At 41.5% G+C, this 21,674-nt stretch overlaps 3 protein-coding genes across 4 annotated transcripts in view; all 3 read left to right on the top strand.

The window, feature by feature from the left end:
• mmp24 (matrix metallopeptidase 24) overlaps positions 1-21,674 on the top strand; it is a 93,152-nt gene that overhangs the window by 55,267 nt on the left and 16,211 nt on the right. The window contains exon 6 of the mRNA XM_031303604.2: positions 18,096-18,257. Coding sequence (XP_031159464.1) covers positions 18,096-18,257 — 162 coding nt within the window. The remainder of the gene's footprint in view (positions 1-18,095; positions 18,258-21,674) is intronic.
• LOC116052787 (E3 ubiquitin-protein ligase TRIM39-like) lies at positions 1,131-4,745 on the top strand. The gene is made up of 4 exons (XM_036001866.1): positions 1,131-1,284; positions 1,394-1,772; positions 3,089-3,156; positions 3,266-4,745. Exons 2-4 carry the CDS (start codon positions 1,411-1,413, stop codon positions 4,669-4,671), a joined length of 1,836 nt encoding a protein of 611 aa, XP_035857759.1. The 5' UTR covers positions 1,131-1,284; positions 1,394-1,410; the 3' UTR covers positions 4,672-4,745.
• Positions 1,143-14,554, top strand: LOC118492897 (nuclear factor 7, brain-like). 2 transcript variants are annotated; one of them, XM_031303619.2, is made up of 2 exons: positions 1,143-1,284; positions 12,580-14,554. In XM_031303619.2, exon 2 carries the CDS (start codon positions 12,597-12,599, stop codon positions 13,965-13,967), a length of 1,371 nt encoding a protein of 456 aa, XP_031159479.1. In that variant the 5' UTR covers positions 1,143-1,284; positions 12,580-12,596; the 3' UTR covers positions 13,968-14,554. The 2 variants fall into 2 exon arrangements, with proteins under 2 accessions (XP_031159479.1, XP_035857729.1); XM_036001836.1 differs by lacking the exon at positions 1,143-1,284 and adding an exon at positions 12,099-12,470.

Here is a 21,674-nt window from a genome sequence, read left to right as displayed (position 1 = left end):
CGCTGCCTCCCGTTTATGCCCAGTATACCAGAATGTAGATGAGATATGAAGTTTGGGCGTGTTAGTTTAAACAGAGATTAGTTCTTCTACTGGAGCTAAAAACACTTGGTGCATGGAGATGACTTTTGGCTCAAAACTCCGCTTAGAAACCAAATCGTAGCAATGTTAATGTAGCCTGACAAAAAGTAATTTAGTTAGTTTAATGCTCAAATTTATTTTACATTTATTTGGCTTAGGTGGTGCCCAAAAACGGCTACCCTAAGCCTCCTAACGTTTGGGAAAACCCCTGTGCTTGTTCACTGGCATGTTTTAAAACCTTCAAGCAGCAGCGCATTACTTATGCATTCACAGATTATATGTTTTAAAATCTCATTTTGTGTAAGTGTGAACTTGACGTGGCACTAAACAGTTTTGCCGCACTCTGAAGTAATCCCCGTCGGAGAAGCTCAGAGCTCAGGCCGGACTATAAAAAGTGACAGGAGCTTCAGATCCAAAAGCTGACAGTCGCTTCCACTTCCCACAAACTTTCCTTTTGATGTGAGATTGGTATTAACGCTGCTCACGAGTCAACAGCAGCACAGACTAAGTTTTTCTCACTTTTCCCACTGCGTTTGATGCTGCGTCTTTGGTATTTTCCGTTGTGTCTTCACTGGGGAGCCTTTCTTCCACTTCAGATGTTGAGTTTTTTTTTCAGCAGAAAAAACTCAGGACTTGTTTTCTGTTTCCTGCCTGATTTCTGCTGTGAAATAATCTTTTAAAAAGCTTTTTTTTAAAGACTGTCAGTGATGTTCAAAGTGATTTTTCTCTTCCTGGCTTTCTTGTGCCTCCTCCTTTTGTCTTGGTTTGCATTTAGCTCACACCTTTACAGTACATTCCCAGAATGTTCCTGAGGAACTAGTTATATTTCATCCTCTACATTCAACCAACGTTCAACGTGTGGAACATGAACATAGCTGTTGCATCAGCCCGCTGCACACTATCAGTCTACATATCGGCAATAAATCTGACATTTGGAAGGAAACACACCTTTGTGTACATGTGGAGCAACAACACTTAGCAGAGGAGGCGTGGCAGAGCTCCACCCGTCACATGACTCACCCAAGGCAAGCCAGGAAACAGTTTGTACTTCGTCACCACAGACAGACACACAGACGGAAAAACAGACGACCAGATTCACCTTCAGATCAAACTAACAACTTCCTCTGAGTGAGTTCAGCTACAGGAGAGAAAAGTGGAAAACTACAACACTGCTGCTTCAACCTGCTGACACTCCACACACTGACGGTGAGTTTGACTATAAACAAGACTCAAAGTGAAAGTAAATTTCAGTGAAGTTAGTAGAGGAGGGAGGGGAGCCATGACTCATGGTACTTTCTGTCTGCTGTGTTTTCAGCTTCACTCAGAGATAAAATGGCTTCCAGATCAGAGGAGGATCTCTGCTGTCCGGTCTGTCACGATGTCTTTAGAAATCCTGTTCTTCTGTCATGTAGCCACAGCTTCTGTAAAGACTGTCTGCAGAGCTGGTGGACAGAGAAACCAACACAGGAGTGTCCAGTTTGTAATAAAAGATCTTCAAGGGAAGAACCACCTTGTAACCTGGTGTTGAAGAACCTGTGTGAGGCCTTCTTACTGGAGAGAGATCAGAGAGCTTCAGAGGCTCTCTGCAGTCTGCACTCTGAGAAACTCAAACTCTTCTGTCTGGACCATCAGCAGCCAGTGTGTCTCATCTGTCTGCATTCAGAAACACACTCCAACCACAGAATCAGACCCAAGTTTTTTTTTTCTGTGGTGTTGTAGTTCTTGCTGTCGCTAGTCCAAATATAATTGGCTGTATTAAGACTACAAATGAGACCAACATGCTACTTATTTTGCAGCCAATCTAGACACCAGTCCTATAATGCAAATGAGGAAATCGGGGAATTGTTTCAGACAATGTTTCCAGACTCTGACATCTGACTTTGTTTTTTTGATGTTGTGACATAGGTCTTCATTCATTCATAATGGTCTAAAAAAGGTCTTAAAAAGTCTTAAAACTGACTTGGTGAAACCTGCAGAAACACTGCTCCTTCTGGCTTTCTTGTACCTCTTCCTTTTGTCTTGGTTTTAAAATACATACCCACATACCTAGAATATTCCTGAGATACTTAATTATATTTGAACTAATCCACTATATTAAACCTACGTTTAACCTGTTAAACATAAAATATAGCTGTTGCATCAGACTACTGCACACTATCAGTAGAGGGTGACAATTTTTCGGGACTCCTGCGAGTCAATTTCACTGTTGGTAACGTGTTCGGGATGGATAGAGCATAGAAATCAACGGGACTGGGACGGAGCCAGAGATTAAATAAAGAAATGGCGCTGCAATGCGGTGAGTGCGCCCAAAGATTGCGAGGCATTTCGTTTTAGAAAAGAGAACCACTTACAACTCACAATACGTTTGTTGATTGGAAATACCGTGACCCGTGGGAGTCTCGAAAAATGGTCACTACCTAACCCTAACCCCCCCAGCAGTGAGAGACAAACAGCTCTGCAGCGCTGCATTCACACAACAACATCAGCGCAGCAGAGCAGAGGAGCTGCTCTCACTCCCTCAGGCCATCACACATATACACACACACACACACACACACACACACACACACACACACAGAGTCTGATAACTTTAGACAACATAGGGAACGAAACGGGAGCGGGACGGGATTCGGGACTCTTTCTCTCGGGATTTTGCAGGACAGGATTTTTTTCGGGGGGCAGTCACATGATCGGGATGTGACGGGAGTATTTTCGTGGGCTCGGGATGGGGTGGGAGCGACAATTGATTCTCGTGTCACCCTCTAACTATCAGTCAACATATCCAGCAATGAATCAGAACTAAGGAATGAGACACACCCCTTGTTTCATGTGAAACAACAACATTTAGCAGAGGAGGCGTGACAGAGCTCCACCCTTCAGCTGACTCACCTGAGGCAAACCAGGAATCAGTTTCTTTTTCATCCTCGCTACAGAGAGACACACAGACGGAAAAACACAGGATCAGATTCAGCTTCAGACCAAACTAACAACTTCCTCTGAGTGATTTCAGCTACAGGAGAGAAAAGTGGAAAACTACAACACTGCTGCTTCAACCTGCTGACACACCACACACTGACGGTGAGTTTGACTATAAACAAGACTCAAAGTGAAAGTAAATTTCAGTGGAGTTAGTAGAGAAGGGAGGGGAGCCGTGACTGACTGTACTTTCTGTCTGCTGTATTTTCAGCTTCACTCAGAGATAAAATGGCTTCCAGATCAGAGGAGGATCTCCGCTGTCCAGTCTGCCATGATGTCTTTAGAAATCCTGTTGTTCTGACATGTAGCCACAGCTTCTGTAAAGGCTGTCTGCAGAGATGGTGGAGACAGAAACAAGCTCGAGAGTGTCCAGTCTGTAAGACGACATCTTCAAATGCAAAACCACCTTGTAACCTGGTGTTGAAGAACCTGTGTGAGGCCTTCTTACTGGAGAGAGATCAGAGAGCTTCAGAGGCTCTCTGCAGTCTGCACTCTGAGAAACTCAAACTCTTCTGTCTGGACCATCAGCAGTCAGTGTGTGTCATCTGTCTGCATTCAGAAACACACTCCAACCACAGAATCAGACCCGTCGATGAAGCTGCACGACAACACAGGAAGGAGCTTCAGGAAACTCTGGAGCCCTTAAAGGAGAAGTTAAAGATTTTTGAACAAGTTAAAGTGAAGTTTGATCAAACAGCAAAACACATAAAGGTCCAGGCGCGACGCACAGAGACGCAGATTAAGGATCAGTTTGAGAAGCTTCACCAGTTTCTAGAAGAGGAAGAGGAGGCCAGGTTGGCTGCACTGAGGGAGGAAGAGGAGCAGAAGAGTCAGAGGATGAAGGAGAAGATGGAGGCTCTGAGCAGAGAGATAGCAGCTCTTTCAGACACAGTCAGAGCCACAGAGGAGCAGCTGAGAGCTGAAGACGTCTCATTCCTGATCAACTACAAGGCTGCAGTGGAAAGAGTCCAGCAGCGCCCCCTGTTGGATGATCCACAGCTGCTCTCAGGAGCTCTGATAGACCAGGCCAAACACCTGGGCAACCTGAGCTTCAACATCTGGAACAAGATGAAGGACATGGTCTCCTACACTCCTGTGATTCTGGATCCAAACATTGCTCTACCATATCTCATCCTGTCTGAAGATCTGACCAGTATGAGAGTAGGAGAGGAACAGCAGCTTCCTGATAATCCAGAGAGGTTTGATTCTCACCGCTCTGTCCTGGGCTCTGAGGGCTTTAACTCAGGGACTCACAGCTGGGATGTCGAGGTTGGAGACAGTACAGTCTGGTCACTGGGCGTGTTAGCAGAGTCTGCCCAGAGGAAGGGAAGCATAGAGTCTGGATTATGGAGAATAAAGTTCTATGAAGGTATATACTTCGCAGAGTCAACATCAGGTTCATTCACCTATCTCGTAGTGCAGAAGCAGCTCCAGAGGATCAGAGTGACTCTGGACTGGAACAGAGGAGAGCTGTTGTTCTCTGATGTTGATACTGACACACACATACACACCTTCACGCACACTTTCACTGAGAGGATGTTTCCATTTATTAACACTTGGAGTAAATTGAAGATATCACCAGTGAAGGTGTGTGTGACAGTGGAGCAGAGCAGTTAGAGATAAAGAGGATGATTATATTCATGATGTTTATTTCTTGAAGGGCCTCTTAATCTGAACCTGTCATCCTAATGTCTCATTAATACAAAAATATGCTTAGTTTTTGTTTGTTTCTTATTGTTTGATGTTTAGTTTGACGATCTGCATGAACATTATCTGCATCAACTATGTTAAATTGCTTCATGTGCTGCGGTCAAAAGTAAGTTTAGTTCTTTTCATATGTAAAATGATTTTGTTAAGTTTCAATCATTTTGGTTCGTTTAGCCATTTTATCTTTTATCGGTACTCTTTCATTTTAAATTGTTGTTCATGTTTTATTAGTTTGACCTGTGTGTGTGGAGCCATGAAGACAGAAAACACTTTGTAGAAGCTGATTTGATCCCAAAAAAAGAACAATGAATTTTCCACGTGCATGTAACGCTACCGTTAATGCTCGTTGAAATGTTCCCACAGCGGAATGTTTTTTTAAATTCTGTGGTGTTGTAGTTCTTTCTGTCACTAGTCCAAATATAATTGGCTGTATTAAGACTACAAATGAGACCAACATGCTACTTATTTTGCAGCCAATCTAGACACCAGTCCTATAATGCAAATGAAGAAATCGGGGAATTGTTTCAGACAATGTTTCCCAGACTCTGACATCTGATCATTTTTTTAACAGTTTATTTATTGAAAATTTTCAAAACAACAACAACAAAACCCAACAACAATGTAATGGCATCATCATAATTTAACATCAAACCCCTCCCACCCCCCCACCCTAAATGACTGTGGCGTACACAGAACAAAAAAAAAAGAAAAAGAAAAGGTGAGACAAATAAGTTAAATTAAGATAGCAATTATTACAAAAATGCTAGATTCACAGTTGTGACACGAGTACCATGTGTAAAAAAATAAAAAAATAAATTAAAAAAAAAACAGGATAAAAAGTACAGAAGTTTGTAGGTACAAGAGATAAACGTACTAACAGGAGAAGGCTTGGATGAAGCTGTATCATTGTCTTATATAGCATTGTGTTACACTCAACCTTCCGGCAGTTTGCCCACACTTCAGGTGGATTATAGAGCCACACGAAAGCCCCAAACACCCACTAGTGCCAGCAACTCCCTAAAGCTGCTTACACACCAACCAGACAGCCAACCGTCGGCAGAAAAGGCAGTTGGACTGATCAGTCTCCCCGAGTTGGTCAAAAAAAATGCCTCGGAACACACCAAAGAGACGAGACGTAATACGTCTCCATAACAGCAGGCGGCTCTAATCTGTATTGTTGCCCAAAAAATTAAAACTGGCAGCTGATTGGACGAACGCGTCACATGGGTTTGTTTTCTCTGGAAATTCAAAGACACACTGTCATGGCGGCTCGTTCAGAATACGATCTTATATTGTACTAAAATAGTTCACCGAAACATGTTCCTGAAAACATTTTAAGCGAGAAATAGGCCATGCAGTTGATGAATCTGTCTTTATTTCACATCAACAAAGGTCAGTTTAAAAGTTTTTCGTCAGATTTTGAGAGGCTTAGTCACGCTCATTCCGCTCGCCATTTCCGGGTGAGTCCCGACTGCCCTGTCTCCGACTGAGCATGTCAGGTCGGCCAAAATGAAGGCCGACAGCTCCTCCGACGAACGACGGCACGGAACACACCAAACAGACTCGAGTCACCGACCTCGCCAGACTGTCCGACGGCCGATTATCTGCCCGGTATGTCAGCGCCCTAAAGGAAACTGCAGCACAGTTTTCAAGTTTGACCCTGGGCATCACAATTAGGAGATATTCTATTACGTAGAAAGGTTACAAATCCTCCCCAACATTCATCAAAGAGTGACATCTTTTTCTTAAGATTAAACATGATCTTCTCTGACGTTAAGTATGATGAGAGCTCTTTAAACCACAAAGAAACCCCAGGGGACTCCTCATTTTTCCAGTGAATGGCTATACATTTATTAGCTGCGATCAGGGCTAGTCTGATAAAGCGAGTATTGCCTCTCGCATTGATTGGTAAAACTGATAGATCCCCCAATAGTGTCACTCGTGGGTTGGTTGGGATTTCCACCCCCACAATTGTTTTAACTATGTCCAAGATGGATCTCCAGTACTGCTCCAGACTTCTACATGTCCAGAACATATGTAGAAGAGTACCTGCTTCAGTCTTACATCTGGGACAGTATTCCGAGTAGCTAATACTAATCCTATGAAGGTGCTGAGGTGTCAGATAAACCCTGTGAATAAGCTTAAACGGCAAGAGTTTGTGTCTACTGTTGTAGACAGTCTATTTCCCACTTAACTTTCACATTAAGAGTTTTGTTTTCTGCCAGGCTCATGAGTCTGTTATAGGCATAGGATAAAAAGCCTTTAGAATTATGCTTGTCTTGTATCATACTCTCTATTTGAAAATCCTCTAAAGAGGTAAGTTTCCCACCCTGCTGCACTCTCATATAGTCTCTAACTTGTAGAAACTTAAAAAAGTGTGCCGAGGGGAGCCCAAAAGAGGTTCTCAGTTGTTCAAAGGATTTCAGATTATCGAGCTCATATAGATGTCCAAATGTACATATGCCTCTGTTATACCAGTCTCTGGTAATGCCATCTCTCAGTGCCCCAGGTAGAACAGGATTAAAATGAAATGGAGTAGACCTATATATTGTGCGGACACTTTGGAACTTTGCTCTGATTTCATGTCATATTTTAGATGTGTGTATTATCATTGGGTTTTGAGTTACCTTTTTTGACTGTGATAGGAGTGAATAAATGGAATGCTTGACAATATTTCTGCTGTATGAGATTGTTCGATCTGTTTCCAGGCTGGAGGATGCTCTAAATTCTTAATCCAAGTCCAAACAGCTCTGGATTGAGCAGCCAAATAATATAATTGAAAGTCAGGCAGGTTTAGACCTCCTTGTTCAGTGGGGCGACAGAAGGTTTTGAGTTTTACTCTGGGAACTTTACCGTTCCACAAGAATCTAGAAATCAGTCTGTCCAGATTTTTAAAAAAGGTTTTGGGGATTGGAGTTGGAAGCGCTTGGAATAGGTAAAGGAGTTTAGGTAGAACATTCATTTTTATACAGTTTATTCGTCCAGTTAGGTATATAGGTTCCTTTCCAAATCTGCTTCCACTTTTTTAAGCAGGGGTTCATAGTTGAGAGAATAAATCTGATGTAATTGATTGGGTATCTATACACCAAGATAACAGAGCTTATAGGGTTCCCAATGAAAAGAAATGTTTCCCCTTGATAATCCTTGGGGAGCTGGGTTTAGAGGCATTACCACACTTTTATGTTTGTTTATTTTGTACCCAGAGATGCAGCTATATTCGTCTAACAGGGTACAGAGGGCAGGGAAAGATGATGCCACATTAGTCAAGTACAGTATAATATCATCAGCATATAGCGAGATGATATGTTTTTCATTTTCAACCATAATGCCCTCTATGGCAGGGTGTGCTCTAATAGCAATTGCGAGCGGTTCGGCCGCCAGCACGAAGAGGAGCGGGGACAGGGGACAGCCCTGGCGGGTGCCACATGAGAGAGGGAAGAGAGATGAGGTATCAGTATTTGTTTGAATCATCGCAGATGGGTTGAGATATAGCATCTGTATCATTCGTATCAAGTTTGGGCCAAAGTTCATCTTTTGTAAAACTGCGAAAAGAAAGGGCCATCCTAAACGATCAAATGCCTTTTCGGCTTCTAAAGAAAGGGCAATGACAGGCATGCTAATTTGTCCGGCACAGTGAATAATATCAAGAAACCTACGAATGTTAGCAGAGGAAAAGCCGTTTTGAATGAAGCCAGTCTGGTCTTCATTTATAAGACTAGGGATCACTTTCTCCAGTCTGGTAGGTAATTTAGGTAATTGGTGGATTTCAATTGCATGCTTAAACATTTCCATCAATGGTGAGATTAGGCTAGATGTAAAGGTTTTATAAAAATCCATAGGAAATCCATCTGGCCCTGGCGATTTCCCTGCTGAAAGCTTCCCAATTGCATCTAAAACTTCCTGCTTAGTAATGTCTGCCTCTAGACTGTCCTGTGTCTCCGCCGCCATCCCCGGAACGGCCAGACCCCCCAAGAAGTTATTCATTTTGTAAGTATCTACACCCTGAGAGGAGTATAAATCTAGATAGAAATCCTTAAAGGTTTCATTAATAAGTCTGGGATTATGGATTATCGTGGCATCCTCTTTGGTTTTAACTGAGGGAATGCAGCTTGAGCTTTCCTCTTTTCGGATCTGCCAGGCTAGTTATTTACCACTTTTATCCCCATGTTCATAATACTGTTGTTTAGTTCTGGCCATGGCATTTTCAACCACCCGAGTGGTTAGCGTGTTGTATTCGGTCCTTTTGTTATTTAGCAGATGAGAAGTCATTTCATTTTGAGTCTGAAAATGTTCCTTTTCAAGTTTCCTAATCTCTGATTCAAGTGTGTTGGTTTTCAGCATATATTGTTTTTTTCCATGATGCATAACTTATGGTTTCACCTCTCAAGTAGGCTTTTAAGGATCCCCATACAGCGGTGGGTGAGGCGGTTCCTTTGTTAATGCTAAGAATACTGTCTATCTTGTTTCTAATAAGTGTAGTATAATCTGCGTCAATAAGCAGCTGTGTGGGGAAAAGCCATAGTCTGCTATTACAAGTGGTGGTCTTTTGAGCCATCAGGAGCATGAGAGGGGCGTGGTCCGAGTGAGTCATGGCCAAATATTCAAGAAAAATATCAATTCTAGAATAGCTTTTATGAGCATGCGAGTAGAAAGATTACTCGCGCGGTAATTTATGTGTTTCTCTCCATATATCTACAAGTTTGAAATCTGCCATTTCTTTTCCACCTATAATCAGTTTACTAGCAGGGCAAATAAATATGAAAAATAAACTCTGGAAGAATTGAGGGCAGTCATAATTTGGGCCATAAACGTTAACTAGTGTGATAGATGGCCACACCTTGAGATTGGGATGTGAAGGAGGAATAAAAGATCTGCCCCTGCCATTGTCGTATCAGTTTGGCATGCTCTGCATCCGTTAGGTGGGTCTCCTGTAGTAGAGCTACAGTGAGGAAAATAAGTATTTGAACACCCTGCTATTTTGCAAGTTCTCCCACTTAGAAATCATGGAGGGGTCTGAAATTGTCATCGTAGGTGCATGTCCACTGTGAGAGACATAATCTAAAAAAAAAAATCCAGAAATCACAATGTACGATTTTTTAACTATTTATTTGTATGATACAGCTGCAAATAAGTATTTGAACACCTGAGAAAATCAATGTTAATATTTCGTACAGTAGCCTTTGTTTGCAATTACAGAGGTCAAACGTTTCCTGTAGTTTTTCACCAGGTTTGCACACACTGCAGGAGGGATTTTGGCCCACTCCTCCACACAGATCTTCTCTAGATCAGTCAGGTTTCTGGGCTGTCGCTGAGAAACACAGAGTTTGAGCTCCCTCCAAAGATTCTCTATTGGGTTCAGGTCTGGAGACTGGCTAGGCCACGCCAGAACCTTGATATGCTTCTTACAGAGCCACTCCTTGGTTATCCTGGCTGTGTGCTTCGGGTCATTGTCATGTTGGAAGACCCAGCCTCGACCCATCTTCAATGCTCTAACTGAGGGAAGGAGGTTGTTCCCCAAAATCTCGCAATACATGGCCCCGGTCATCCTCTCCTTAATACAGTGCAGTCGCCCTGTCCCATGTGCAGAAAAACACCCCCAAAGCATGATGCTACCACCCCCATGCTTCACAGTAGGGATGGTGTTCTTGGGATGGTACTCATCATTCTTCTTCCTCCAAACACAGTTAGTGGAATTATGACCAAAAAGTTCTATTTTGGTCTCATCTGACCACATGACTTTCTCCCATGACTCCTCTGGATCATCCAAATGGTCATTGGCAAACTTAAGACGGGCCTTGACATGTGCTGGTTTAAGCAGGGGAACCTTCCGTGCCATGCATGATTTCAAACCATGACGTCTTAGTGTATTACCAACAGTAACCTTGGAAACGGTGGTCCCAGCTCTTTTCAGGTCATTGACCAGCTCCTCCCGTGTAGTTCTGGGCTGATTTCTCACCTTTCTTAGGATCATTGAGACCCCACGAGGTGAGATCTTGCATGGAGCCCCAGTCCGAGGGAGATTGACAGTCATGTTTAGCTTCTTCCATTTTCTAATGATTGCACCAACAGTTGACCTTTTTTCACCAAGCTGCTTGGCAATTTCCCCGTAGCCCTTTCCAGCCTTGTGGAGGTGTATAATTTTGTCTCTAGTGTCTTTGGACAGCTCTTTGGTCTTGGCCATGTTAGTAGTTGGATTCTTACTGATTGTATGGGGTGGACAGGTGTCTTTATGCAGCTAACGACCTCAAACAGGGCATCTAATTTAGGATAATAAATGGAGTGGAGGTGGACATTTTAAAGGCAGACTAACAGGTCTTTGAGGGTCAGAATTCTAGCTGATAGACAGGTGTTCAAATACTTATTTGCAGCTGTATCATACAAATAAATAGTTAAAAAATCATATATTGTGATTTCTGGATTTTTTTTTTTTAGATTATGTCTCTCACAGTGGACATGCACCTACGATGACAATTTCAGACCCTCCATGATTTCTAAGTGGGAGAACTTGCAAAATAGCAGGGTGTTCAAATACTTATTTTCCTCACTGTATGTCTATTCTGTGGTTTCTCAGAAAATTAAGTACCTTCTTGTGTTTTGTCAAATCACTGATGCCATTGGTATTCCATGTCAAGTATCTAAGAACTGCAGCTGTCATTTCCTTTATCTATTTCTCCCATAAAATAATGTAAGTTTGGATGTAACCAGTTAGAGCAGCTGGCCAATGTCTCATCTAGGAGATACACTTCCATCTCTTGTACATTGAAAATAGATGTATACATGAAATGAAAAATAAATAAATAAATGTGAATGAAGTCAAACTAAACCCTATAGTCCCCCCTCTTGTCCCTCTTCCTCCCCAACTGAGGAAGTACCAAAACCCTACTCTTCCTGACGCTTTTTTAATGCAGCTATAACCTATCTTGCTGCATTATAAAACGGAGCCAAACCTCCTTTAAAGTTAAATAATCTGCTAGCCATTTAACCCTATTATAACAGAAATTCACAATCATTTAAAGTGAGAACACAATTTAACTGTAGTATGTGAAATAATTCCTCATGATAACACTACCTAGTATTAGCAATTTAACCAACTATTCTCTGTTCTGCACAAATATGTATAGTAAGATTAAAGAAAGTAATATTTATATGTATATTTGGACTTTGTTTTTTTGATGTCATGATATAGGTCTTCATTCATTCATAATGGTCTAAAAAAGGTCTTAAAAAATCTTACATTTGACTTGAAACCTGCAGAAACCCTGCTCTTCTTGACTTTATTGTACCTCTTCATTTTGTCTTGGTTTTACAATATATACCCACATACCCAGAATATTCCTGAGATACTTAATTATATTTGAACTAATCCACTATATTAAACCTACGTTTAACCTGTTAAACATAAAACATAGCTGTTGCATCAGACTACTGCACACTATCAGTCAACATATCAGCAATGAATCACAACTAAGGAATGAGACACACCCCGTGTACAGGTGAAGCAACAACACTTAGCAGAGGAGGTGTGACAGAGCTCCACCCTTCAGCTGACTCACCCAACGCAAGCCAGGAATCAGTTTGTCCTTCGTCACTACAGAGAGACACACAGACGGAAAAACAGACGCTCAGATTCACCTTCAGACCAATTAACAACTTCCTCTGAGTGAATTCAGCTACAGGAGAAAAAGTGGAAAACTACAACACTGCTGAAGGTGAGTTTGACCAAAAACACGACTCAAAGTGAAAGTAAATGTCAGTGAAGTTAATAGAGGAGGGAGTGGAGCCATGACTCATGGTACTTTCTGTCTGCTGTGTTTTCAGCTTCACTCAGAGACTAAATGGCTTCCAGATCAGAGGAGGATCTCTGCTGTCCGGTCTGTCGTGACATGTTTAGAAATCCTGTTCTTCTGTCATGTAGCCACAGCTTCTGTAAAGACTGTCTGCAGAGCTGGTGGACAGGGAAATCAACACAGGAGTGTCCAGTTTGTAAGAAAAGATCTTCAAGGGAAGAACCACCTTGTAACCTGGTGTTGAAGAACCTGTGTGAGGCCTTCTTACTGGAGAGAGATCAGAGAGCTTCAGAGGGTCTCTGCAGTCTGCACTCTGAGAAACTCAAACTCTTCTGTCTGGACCATCAGCAGCCAGTGTGTCTCATCTGCAGAGATTCAGAAACACACTCCAACCACAGAATCAGACCTATCGATGAAGCTGCACGACAACACAAGAAGGAGCTTCAGGAAACTCTGGAGCCCTTAAAAGAGAAGTTAAAAGTTTTTGAACAAGTTAAAGTGAAGTTTGATCAAACAGCAGAACACATAAAGCTCCAGGCCCGATGCACAGAGATGCAGATTAAGGAACAGTTTAAGAAGCTTCACCAGTTTCTAGAAGAGGAAGAGGAGGCCAGGTTGGCTGCACTGAGGGAGGAAGAGGAGCAGAAGAGTCAGAGGATGAAGGAGAAGATGGAGGCTCTGAGCAGAGAGATAGCAGCTCTTTCAGACACAGTCAGAGCCACAGAGGAGGAGCTGAGAGCTGAAGACGTCTCATTCCTGATCAACTACAAGGCTGCAGTGGAAAGAGTCCAGCAGCACCCCCTGCTGGATGATCCACACCTGCTCTCAGGAGCTCTGATAGACCAGGCCAAACACCTGGGCAACCTGAGCTTCAACATCTGGAACAAGATGAAGGACATGGTCTCCTACACTCCTGTGATTCTGGACCCAAACACTGCTAAACCCAACCTTATCCTGTCAGAAGATCTGACTAGTGTGAGACGAGTAAAGAGACAGCAGCTTCCTGATAATCCAGAGAGGTTTGATAGATACCGCTCTGTCCTGGGCTCTGAGGGCTTTAACTCAGGGACTCACAGCTGGGATGTCGAGGTTGGAGACAGTACATTCTGGTCACTGGGTGTGTTAGCAGAGTCTGTCCAGAGGAAGGGAGAAATAGAGTCTGGATTATGGAGAATAAGGTTGTTTCAAGGTAAATACTCAGCATGGTCAGCACCAGCTCCAGAAACCGATCTCGTAGTGCAGAAGCAGCTCCAGAGGATCAGAGTGACTCTGGACTGGAACAGAGGAAAGCTGTCGTTCTCTGATGTTGATAGTGACACACACATACACACCTTCACACACACTTTCACTGAGAGGATGTTTCCATTCATTAGCACTTGGACTAAACTGAAGATATTGCCAGTGAAGGTGTGTGTGTGACAGTGGAGCAGAGCAGTTAGAGATAAAGAGGATGATTATATTAATGTTGTTTATTTCTTGAAGGGCCTCTTAATCTGAACCTGTCATCCTAATGTCTCATTAATACAAAAATATGCTTAGTTTTTGTTTCAGTTATTGTTTGATGTTTAGTTTGACGATCTGCATGAACATTATCTGCATCAAATATGTTAAACTGCTTCATGTGCTGCAGTCAAAAGCAAGTTCAGTTTTTTTCATGTGTAAAATGATTTTGTTAAGTTTCTATGGTTTTGTTTCGTTTAGCCCTTTTCTTTTTTATCGGTACTCTTTCATTTTAAATTGTTGTTCATGTTTTATTATTTTGACCTGTGTGTGTGGAGCCATGAAGACAGAAAACACTTTGTAGAAGCTGATTTGATCCCAAAAAAAGAACAATGAAGCACTGTATCAATAACTGCATGTTTGAGCAGCCAACCATTGTTCAGATCCAACAAACTTTATTTTAATTCTAGTCCAGATTATAGATACATTAAATGAATGTTTTATTACTTTAAATGTATACATGAACAAGTTTGTATTTTATGTAATAAAGAAAAAAACGACCCTGTTTGTAAAAGTGTTTTATTAAGCGTTCATTAGTTGAATTCTGCTGTTAGTCATTTAATCAGAGGATTAGTCCTTCTATTTAAGGTGGACATGTCAGTTTTAAGGTGGACGTCTCAGTTTGGGTCCAGACTTTAGTTATTGTTGGTGGTTTATGAACTTTAATAACATTATTGTTGATTGTACATCAAGGGCATAACTTTGGGTTCAACATTCGGGGGGATGTATGTATGTATCTCCACTTTTAAGCAAAATTGATATTTTGAATGTCAACACTTCATTTCCTGCATTCTGGTGAATGTTTCTGCAATAATTTGTGCCTTTTCTGCATCAAATTATGGTGCAAAGGAAATTATATTAAAATAAAATCAAAATTTTAAGCCTTAAAACTTCTTAAATTTACTGAAGTATTGTGTTCTAGGTCTTAAATCATTTTAAAGAGGTCTTAATTTTTCCACGTCCATGTAACGCTACCTCTAATGCTCGTTGAAATGTTCCCGCAGCGCTTTGGAATGTTTTTTTTAATTCTGTGGTGTTGTAGTTCTTTCTGTCGCTAGTCCAAATATAATTGGCTGTATTAAGACTACAAATGAGACCAACATGCTACTTATTTTGCAGCCAATCTAGACACCAGTCCTATAATGCCAATGAAGAAATCGGGGAATTGTTTCAGACGATGTTTCCAGACTCTGACATCTGACTTTGTTTTTTTGATGTTGTGATATAAGTCTTCATTCATTCATAATGGTCTAAAAAGGTCTAATTTAAGACTTTTTAGTCTTAAATTAGACTTGGTGAAACCTGCAGAAAACCTGCTTTTCCTGGCTTTTTTGTACCTCCTCCTTTTGTCTTGGTTTTACAATACATACCCACATACCCAGAACATTCCTGAGATACTTAATTATATTTGAACTAATCCACTATATTAAACCTACGTTTAACCTGTTAAACATAAAACATAGCTGTTGCATCAGACTACTGCACACTATCAGTAGAGGGTGACAATTTTTCGGGACTCCTGCAAGTCAATTTCACTGTTGGTAACGTGTTCGGGATGGATAAAGCATAGAAATCAACGGGACTGGGACGGAACCGGAGATTAAATAAAGAAATGACGCTGCAATGCGGTGAGTGCGCCCAAATATTGCGAGGCATTTCGTTTTAGAAAAGAGAACCACTTATAACTCACAATACATTTGTTGATTGGTAATACATTTTTTGGCTAAGTCCTGGATCTTCGCAAGCCTACCTACGGCACCTTTAATCTGCACCTGTCCTTTTAATGTCTCATTAATACAAACATATGCTTAATTGTTGTTTCACCTATTGTTTGATGTTTAGTTTGACAATCTGCTTTTTGTTTTAGCTTACCTTTTTGTTTCCATTTCAGTCGTTTAGCTGACACTTTCATCCAAGCGATTTACAATACAATCCGAAAATTGCAAGAATCCTGCATCAAACCTAACCCTAACTCTGCATCAAATATGTTGAGTTGCTTCAAATGCTGCAGTCGAAAGCACGTTTAGTTTTTTTCATGTGTAAAGTTTTTCTTTTTGTTATCGATACTGTTTTTATTAAATCGTTGTTTATGTTGTATTAGTTTGACCAATGTGTGCCGAGCCAAGAAGACAGAAAACACGTTGTAGAAGCTCATTTGATCCCCAAGAAAACAATGAAGCAATAACTGAATGTTAGAACTTGAACGCGAGTGGAAACCGTAGACCAACCCTAGACTAAGGCGTAGCCAATCTCCTCCAACATCAAGTGCTAGCACCTCTCTACATGAGAAAGGTTCTCTACTGTGCACAAAGTGCATGAACCAAGAAGAAGGGTGGATTGTAAAAGGCAGGCAGGGACAGATTAAAGGCATTGCTCTACCCTAGTTGTGGTAGTGTGTCCTATTTTTTTCTTGAGTGGGTGACAAGAGTCACCCAAGGGTAGAAATGTGGTAGGAAAAAGTACACTCTTATTTTACATATTTTGTTAGATATAGCTTTGTATTGTAATGTCTGTCATATAATCAATTATAATCAAGAAATCAGACAAATGTACTCTCACTATGTAATTCAACCCGTTCTCATTCCGAACTCGTAAAATAAGGACGTTTGGACAGTGGCTGTCAGCGTCTGATGCAACGAAAAAGGCGTCTTTCAGAGTGTTTGTGTAACGCACCGGGGAGAGCAGCAGTTAGATACGATTTAGCGAGTTGTATGTAAAGGCCAATTCCACCCGGGAGAGCGGGTTTCGCGTCCCACTTGTGTTTTCTTTCCGACCCGTTCTTCCCACGTGTCACAGAATCGTACGCCCACCCACGACCCTTTCCTAAACCCAACCGTCCCGTTCTTCCCGCGTGTCACGGAACCGTACGCCCACCCACAACCTTTTCCTTAACATAACTGCGTCAAAAGGGACGGCAATAGTCCCGACCAAGCGCGTTTACTTAAAGCGTTAAAGGAGACTTTTAGCTTCAATAAGAACGACAAAGGCACCTGACCAAGCGTCCATATTTTACGAGATGAGTGTGAGAACGTGTTGTGTAATTATACTTTGGGATCTAGATTTTTTACAGGTCCCTCACATATATTCACTTTTCTTTCTAAGTAACATAAGTATAGCAATGTTCACTATCTATCAATCATGTATCAATATGGGTGTTTATTCAATACACATTGGGTTCATGTTTTAACCCTCATGTTGTCCTCGGGTCAAATTTGACCCGTTTTCAAAAAGAAAATTATATTAGAAAATATGGGATGTCGAAATAAGCACAGAAAATGTAAAAAGAAAAAACAGGACAAAAAGTTGGGAAAAGCAACAAAAACGATCTGACTATCGCCTGTGGTCAGTTGATGTATCTGGAGCAGCTCGGTTTGTTTGTTAAAATGTCACAAATAAATCTGCATGGAGTGAATATCAACAGTCTCTGGTGTCTTCATGGAGTCCTTGTCTGACAATTTCTTCTCTACTGAGACCGCTGTGGGGCTCACACAGTCAGTGACTTCTAATTTCATAGATAGGCCCTAGTAGTTTAAATAACTAGTAAAGGAAAAAACACCACACAGCCAATCACTTTATTTTTAATTCTAGGACAGATTACACTTACATTCAAAGTAATGTTTAATGACTTTAAATGTATATATGAACCATTTTCTATCTGATGTAATAAAGAAAAGATGAGCCTGTCTGTAAAAGTCTTTCATTCAGTTTCCATGAGTTGAATTCTGTTCAGTCATTTAGTCAAAAGATTTCAAAAAAAGTTTTGTTTTTTCATATTTTCGGTTCTCTTCCCTCTTTCTCCCTCTGACTGCTTTTCTTCATCCCACTCTTTAATCTCTTTTATTCTTGTCTCATCTCTCTCTCTCTCTTTATCTTTCCCCCTCTCTCTCTCTCTCTCTCTCTTGTTGATGGACATTTGGTTTTTACTGTATGAAGTACTTTTAAACAAAAACTAAGACTTTTTATTATTAAAATGTACAAATTATAAATACGTAAATAAAAGTGGTTTTGTAAAAGTCTTTCTCTCTCCCTCCCTCTCTCTCCCTCCAGGTAATGATTTGTTCCTGGTGGCGGTCCACGAGTTGGGCCATGCGTTGGGTTTGGAGCACTCCAACGACCCCAGCGCCATCATGGCTCCGTTCTATCAGTACATGGACACGCACAACTTCAAACTGCCTCTGGACGACCTGCAGGGCATCCAGAAAATCTACGGTAAGTCCTTATTTATTTTATTCTTCCATCATGTTAAGGGCCGGACACACAGAGCGGAAAATCGGCCGTTGGACAGTCTGGCGAGGTCAGTGACTCAAGTGTGTTCCGTGCCGTCGTCCGTCCGAGGGGCCGTCGTCCTTCATTTTGGCCGATTAGACATGTATAATCGGCGGGGCGGGCACTGCTGGCAGTCGGACTCAAATGACCCATCTGATTGGTGGAGAGCTAACCCGGAAACGGGGAGCGGAATGAGCGTGACTAAAGTCTCTCAAAATCTGACGAAAATCTTTTAAACTGACCTTTGTTGATCTGAAATGAAGACAGATTCAGCAACTGCATGGCCTATTTCTCTCTTAAAATGTTTTCAGAAACACGTTTCGGTGAACTATTTTAGTACAATATGAGATTGTATTCTGAACGAGCCGCCATGACAGTCTGGCTTTGAATTTCCGGAGAAACCAGACCCACGTGACGGTTTTCATTTTTGGGCGACAATACAGATTAGCGCCGCCTGCTGTTATGGAGACATATTACGTCTCGTCTCTTTGGTGTGTTCCGAGGCACTTTCTTGACCAACTCGGGGACACGGAACAGTCCAACTGCCTTTTCTGCCGAGGGTCGGCCGTCTGGTCTTGTGTTTCTGCAGCTTTAATGATCTATTCCACATCTGTGTTTCCAGCATGTTGAAGATAAGCCTTTAAGAGGACAATATGTCGTTCTTTTGTTGGTTTATTAGACCGGTACATTAGAGCGGTATAGACAACATCAGTGCATAAGTACATGCATAAATAAAAGAACCAGAACCATGCCCATCAGTAATGCTGTTTGAATGTGTAGAGGGAGGATTAAAGAGTCCTAACCCTGAGCATCCAAAAAGAGCCAAGTCTCTGTTAGGAGAGAGTCTTAAGATACTTAAGACTCTTTCAATTTGTGCATTTTAATGAGTGGAAATGCCAGAAAAGAAGAAAATGTTTTTTCCACCTCATCTTTCCAAACATTTCCTGTTTCAATCTCAGTTTTATTTTGTTTCTGTCCACTTTAAATGAAGTGTGTTTTACAATCCTAAAAGTCCTGATTATTTACATGGAGTCTGGTGGGTTTAGCTATGGCGAATTCTGTTTCATGTTAAACTAAAAGGATCTTACTCTTTAACTAAAAGGTCTATCTCTGTAGGGATCCTTTCATAATGTTGTCAGACACTTAGAATAATAATCTGAGTCTGTCAGCGGCAACAAACAGAACTTTTAGTGGACACTATCTGTCGGTGCACAAATGCCCAGAGTGGTTACAACTGCATTAATATTGCTAAATACTGCTAAATAATTTCAAAGATTGTTGTTCCCATCAGTTATGACGTTCCACTTCTGGGATTGTTGGTCAAACAATACATTGGGCTTTCGGCGTTGTGATGGGCATTTTTATCTCAATTTCTTGCCTTTTTATAGGCCAGACTATAGTGATTATATTTTAACTTCAGTATTTTTCAACCTGGACCCTATTTGCCATGTTGTTGTGTGTTTTATTCACTGATGGAATCCTAATTTTTGAAATTGGTCCAGCATTAAGCAAGACCGCTGCAGGGAAACCATCCCTGGTAAGTTTGACAATTTGGGGGCTGTTTGATGTTAAACTAAAAGGATCTTACTCTTTAACGAAAAGGTCTATCTCTGTAGGGATCCTTTCATAATGTTGTCAGACACTCAGAATAATAATCTGAGTCTGTCAGCGACACAAACAGAACTTTTATTGGACGGTAGTTGAAGGTTAATTGCCCATTAACGTTACACTGCAGCTTGTTTCGCCGCTTTCACTCTGTTAAATAAACCGTAGAATTACTTGCACACAATGCACAAGCACCTTGGTCATGTACTAGCTGTAGTATTTCTGCATATAACTGCACAAGTCAGTGTGGTCATTTACTGTTTTGTTTTTTTATCCATGTTCTACTGTCTGTTTTATATGTTCTAATGTTTTGTGTGTTGCATGTTATGTGGTGGTCTACAAAGTTTTAAGGATGTCCGGCCTCTTAGACTGTAGACCTAGTTTACCCATGGGTACCAATAAAGTAACCTGAACCTGAACCTGAACCTGAACCTTATACAGGGCCATTGTCAAAGATAGCTGTTCCCATCCGTCACTTACACACAAAAACATGGGAAAATAGGGTCCAGGTTGAACACAAAAACAAAGTTAGCCTTTAAAGTGAAGGAACACTTGACTTCACTTGAAAACCTGAAAGCAAAAACTTGCACAGGCAAAAAGCAGCACACCTTGAATATGAATTATTAATCTTAAAACCCAGACTGCGGCTGAGTTATGAAGACGTGTTGTCCAGCAGAGCGCTGCACTGGCTGAAATATGTATGAATGTAAAGCAGCATCAGGTTGAAAACAACACATTCTCATGATCCACTAGTCTCTAAATCTCTAACTTATAGAGATTTTAGTCTCTTATTTACAGACGTTTTAATGTCTAATTTATAGACTTTTTAGTCTCTTATTTATAGATGTTTAGTCTGTAATATATAGACTTTTATTCCATTATTTATAGACTTTTAGTCTATTATTTATAGACGTTTTAGTCTCTAATTTATAGACTTTTTACTCTCTTATTAATAGACGTTTTAGTCACTAATATAATATTATATCGTACAAAAACCTACGCACACCAATTCATGAGATATCCCCCGAAATTAGTCACGTGGCGACCGGTCACAATGACCGTTGAGTTTACCGGTCTTTACGGTTAAATTTAGCCAAGAACAGGTGACTGGGAGCGGGCTGCACAGGACAGTGAGGTGACGGCCCTTTCAGCGGCCGTTGCAGTTAAATTTAGCCGACAAAAAGTGAGCGTCATGCTGCACCAACAGTTAAAGTTTATGCACAATAACAACTAGTTAAGATTAGAAAAAAGATTGTGGTTTGGGTTCAAACACTCCGAACAACTTCACGCTCTTATTCAGCAGCAGTCAATGTGATGCTAGGCTCGCTTTGCCAGTCCTTCCTCCACAGCGCTGCGGAGGAGGGTCTGGCTAGTCTACACAGCATTCTGGGATGGGAGAAAAACGTGCTCTGGTTTATTGGCATGTCTTTAAACCAATCACATTCGTCTTGGGTGGCGCTAAGCTCCGGACGGAGCCACGGCGCCTCTGCAAAATAGCCTCGGGAAAGGAACTTATGGTGGAACGTGTACGTTCAAAAGTTGGTTTAAGGCGCCCGGATAGCTCAGTTGGTAGAGCGAGTGCCCATATATAGAGGTTTACTCCTTGACGCAGCGGGCCCGGGTTCGACTCCAACCTGATGCCCTTTGCTGCATGTCATCCCCCCCCCCCTCTCTCTCCCATTTAGGGCCCTATCTTGCACCCGGCGCAGCGCAAAGCCCAACACAAGTGTCTTTGCTAGTTTAAGACCGACCCAG

The sequence above is a fragment of the Sander lucioperca genome, chromosome 6 (assembly GCF_008315115.2).
Source record: "Sander lucioperca isolate FBNREF2018 chromosome 6, SLUC_FBN_1.2, whole genome shotgun sequence".
Lineage (NCBI taxonomy): Eukaryota > Metazoa > Chordata > Actinopteri > Perciformes > Percidae > Sander > Sander lucioperca.
This window is presented reverse-complemented; position numbering and strand designations above follow the sequence as displayed.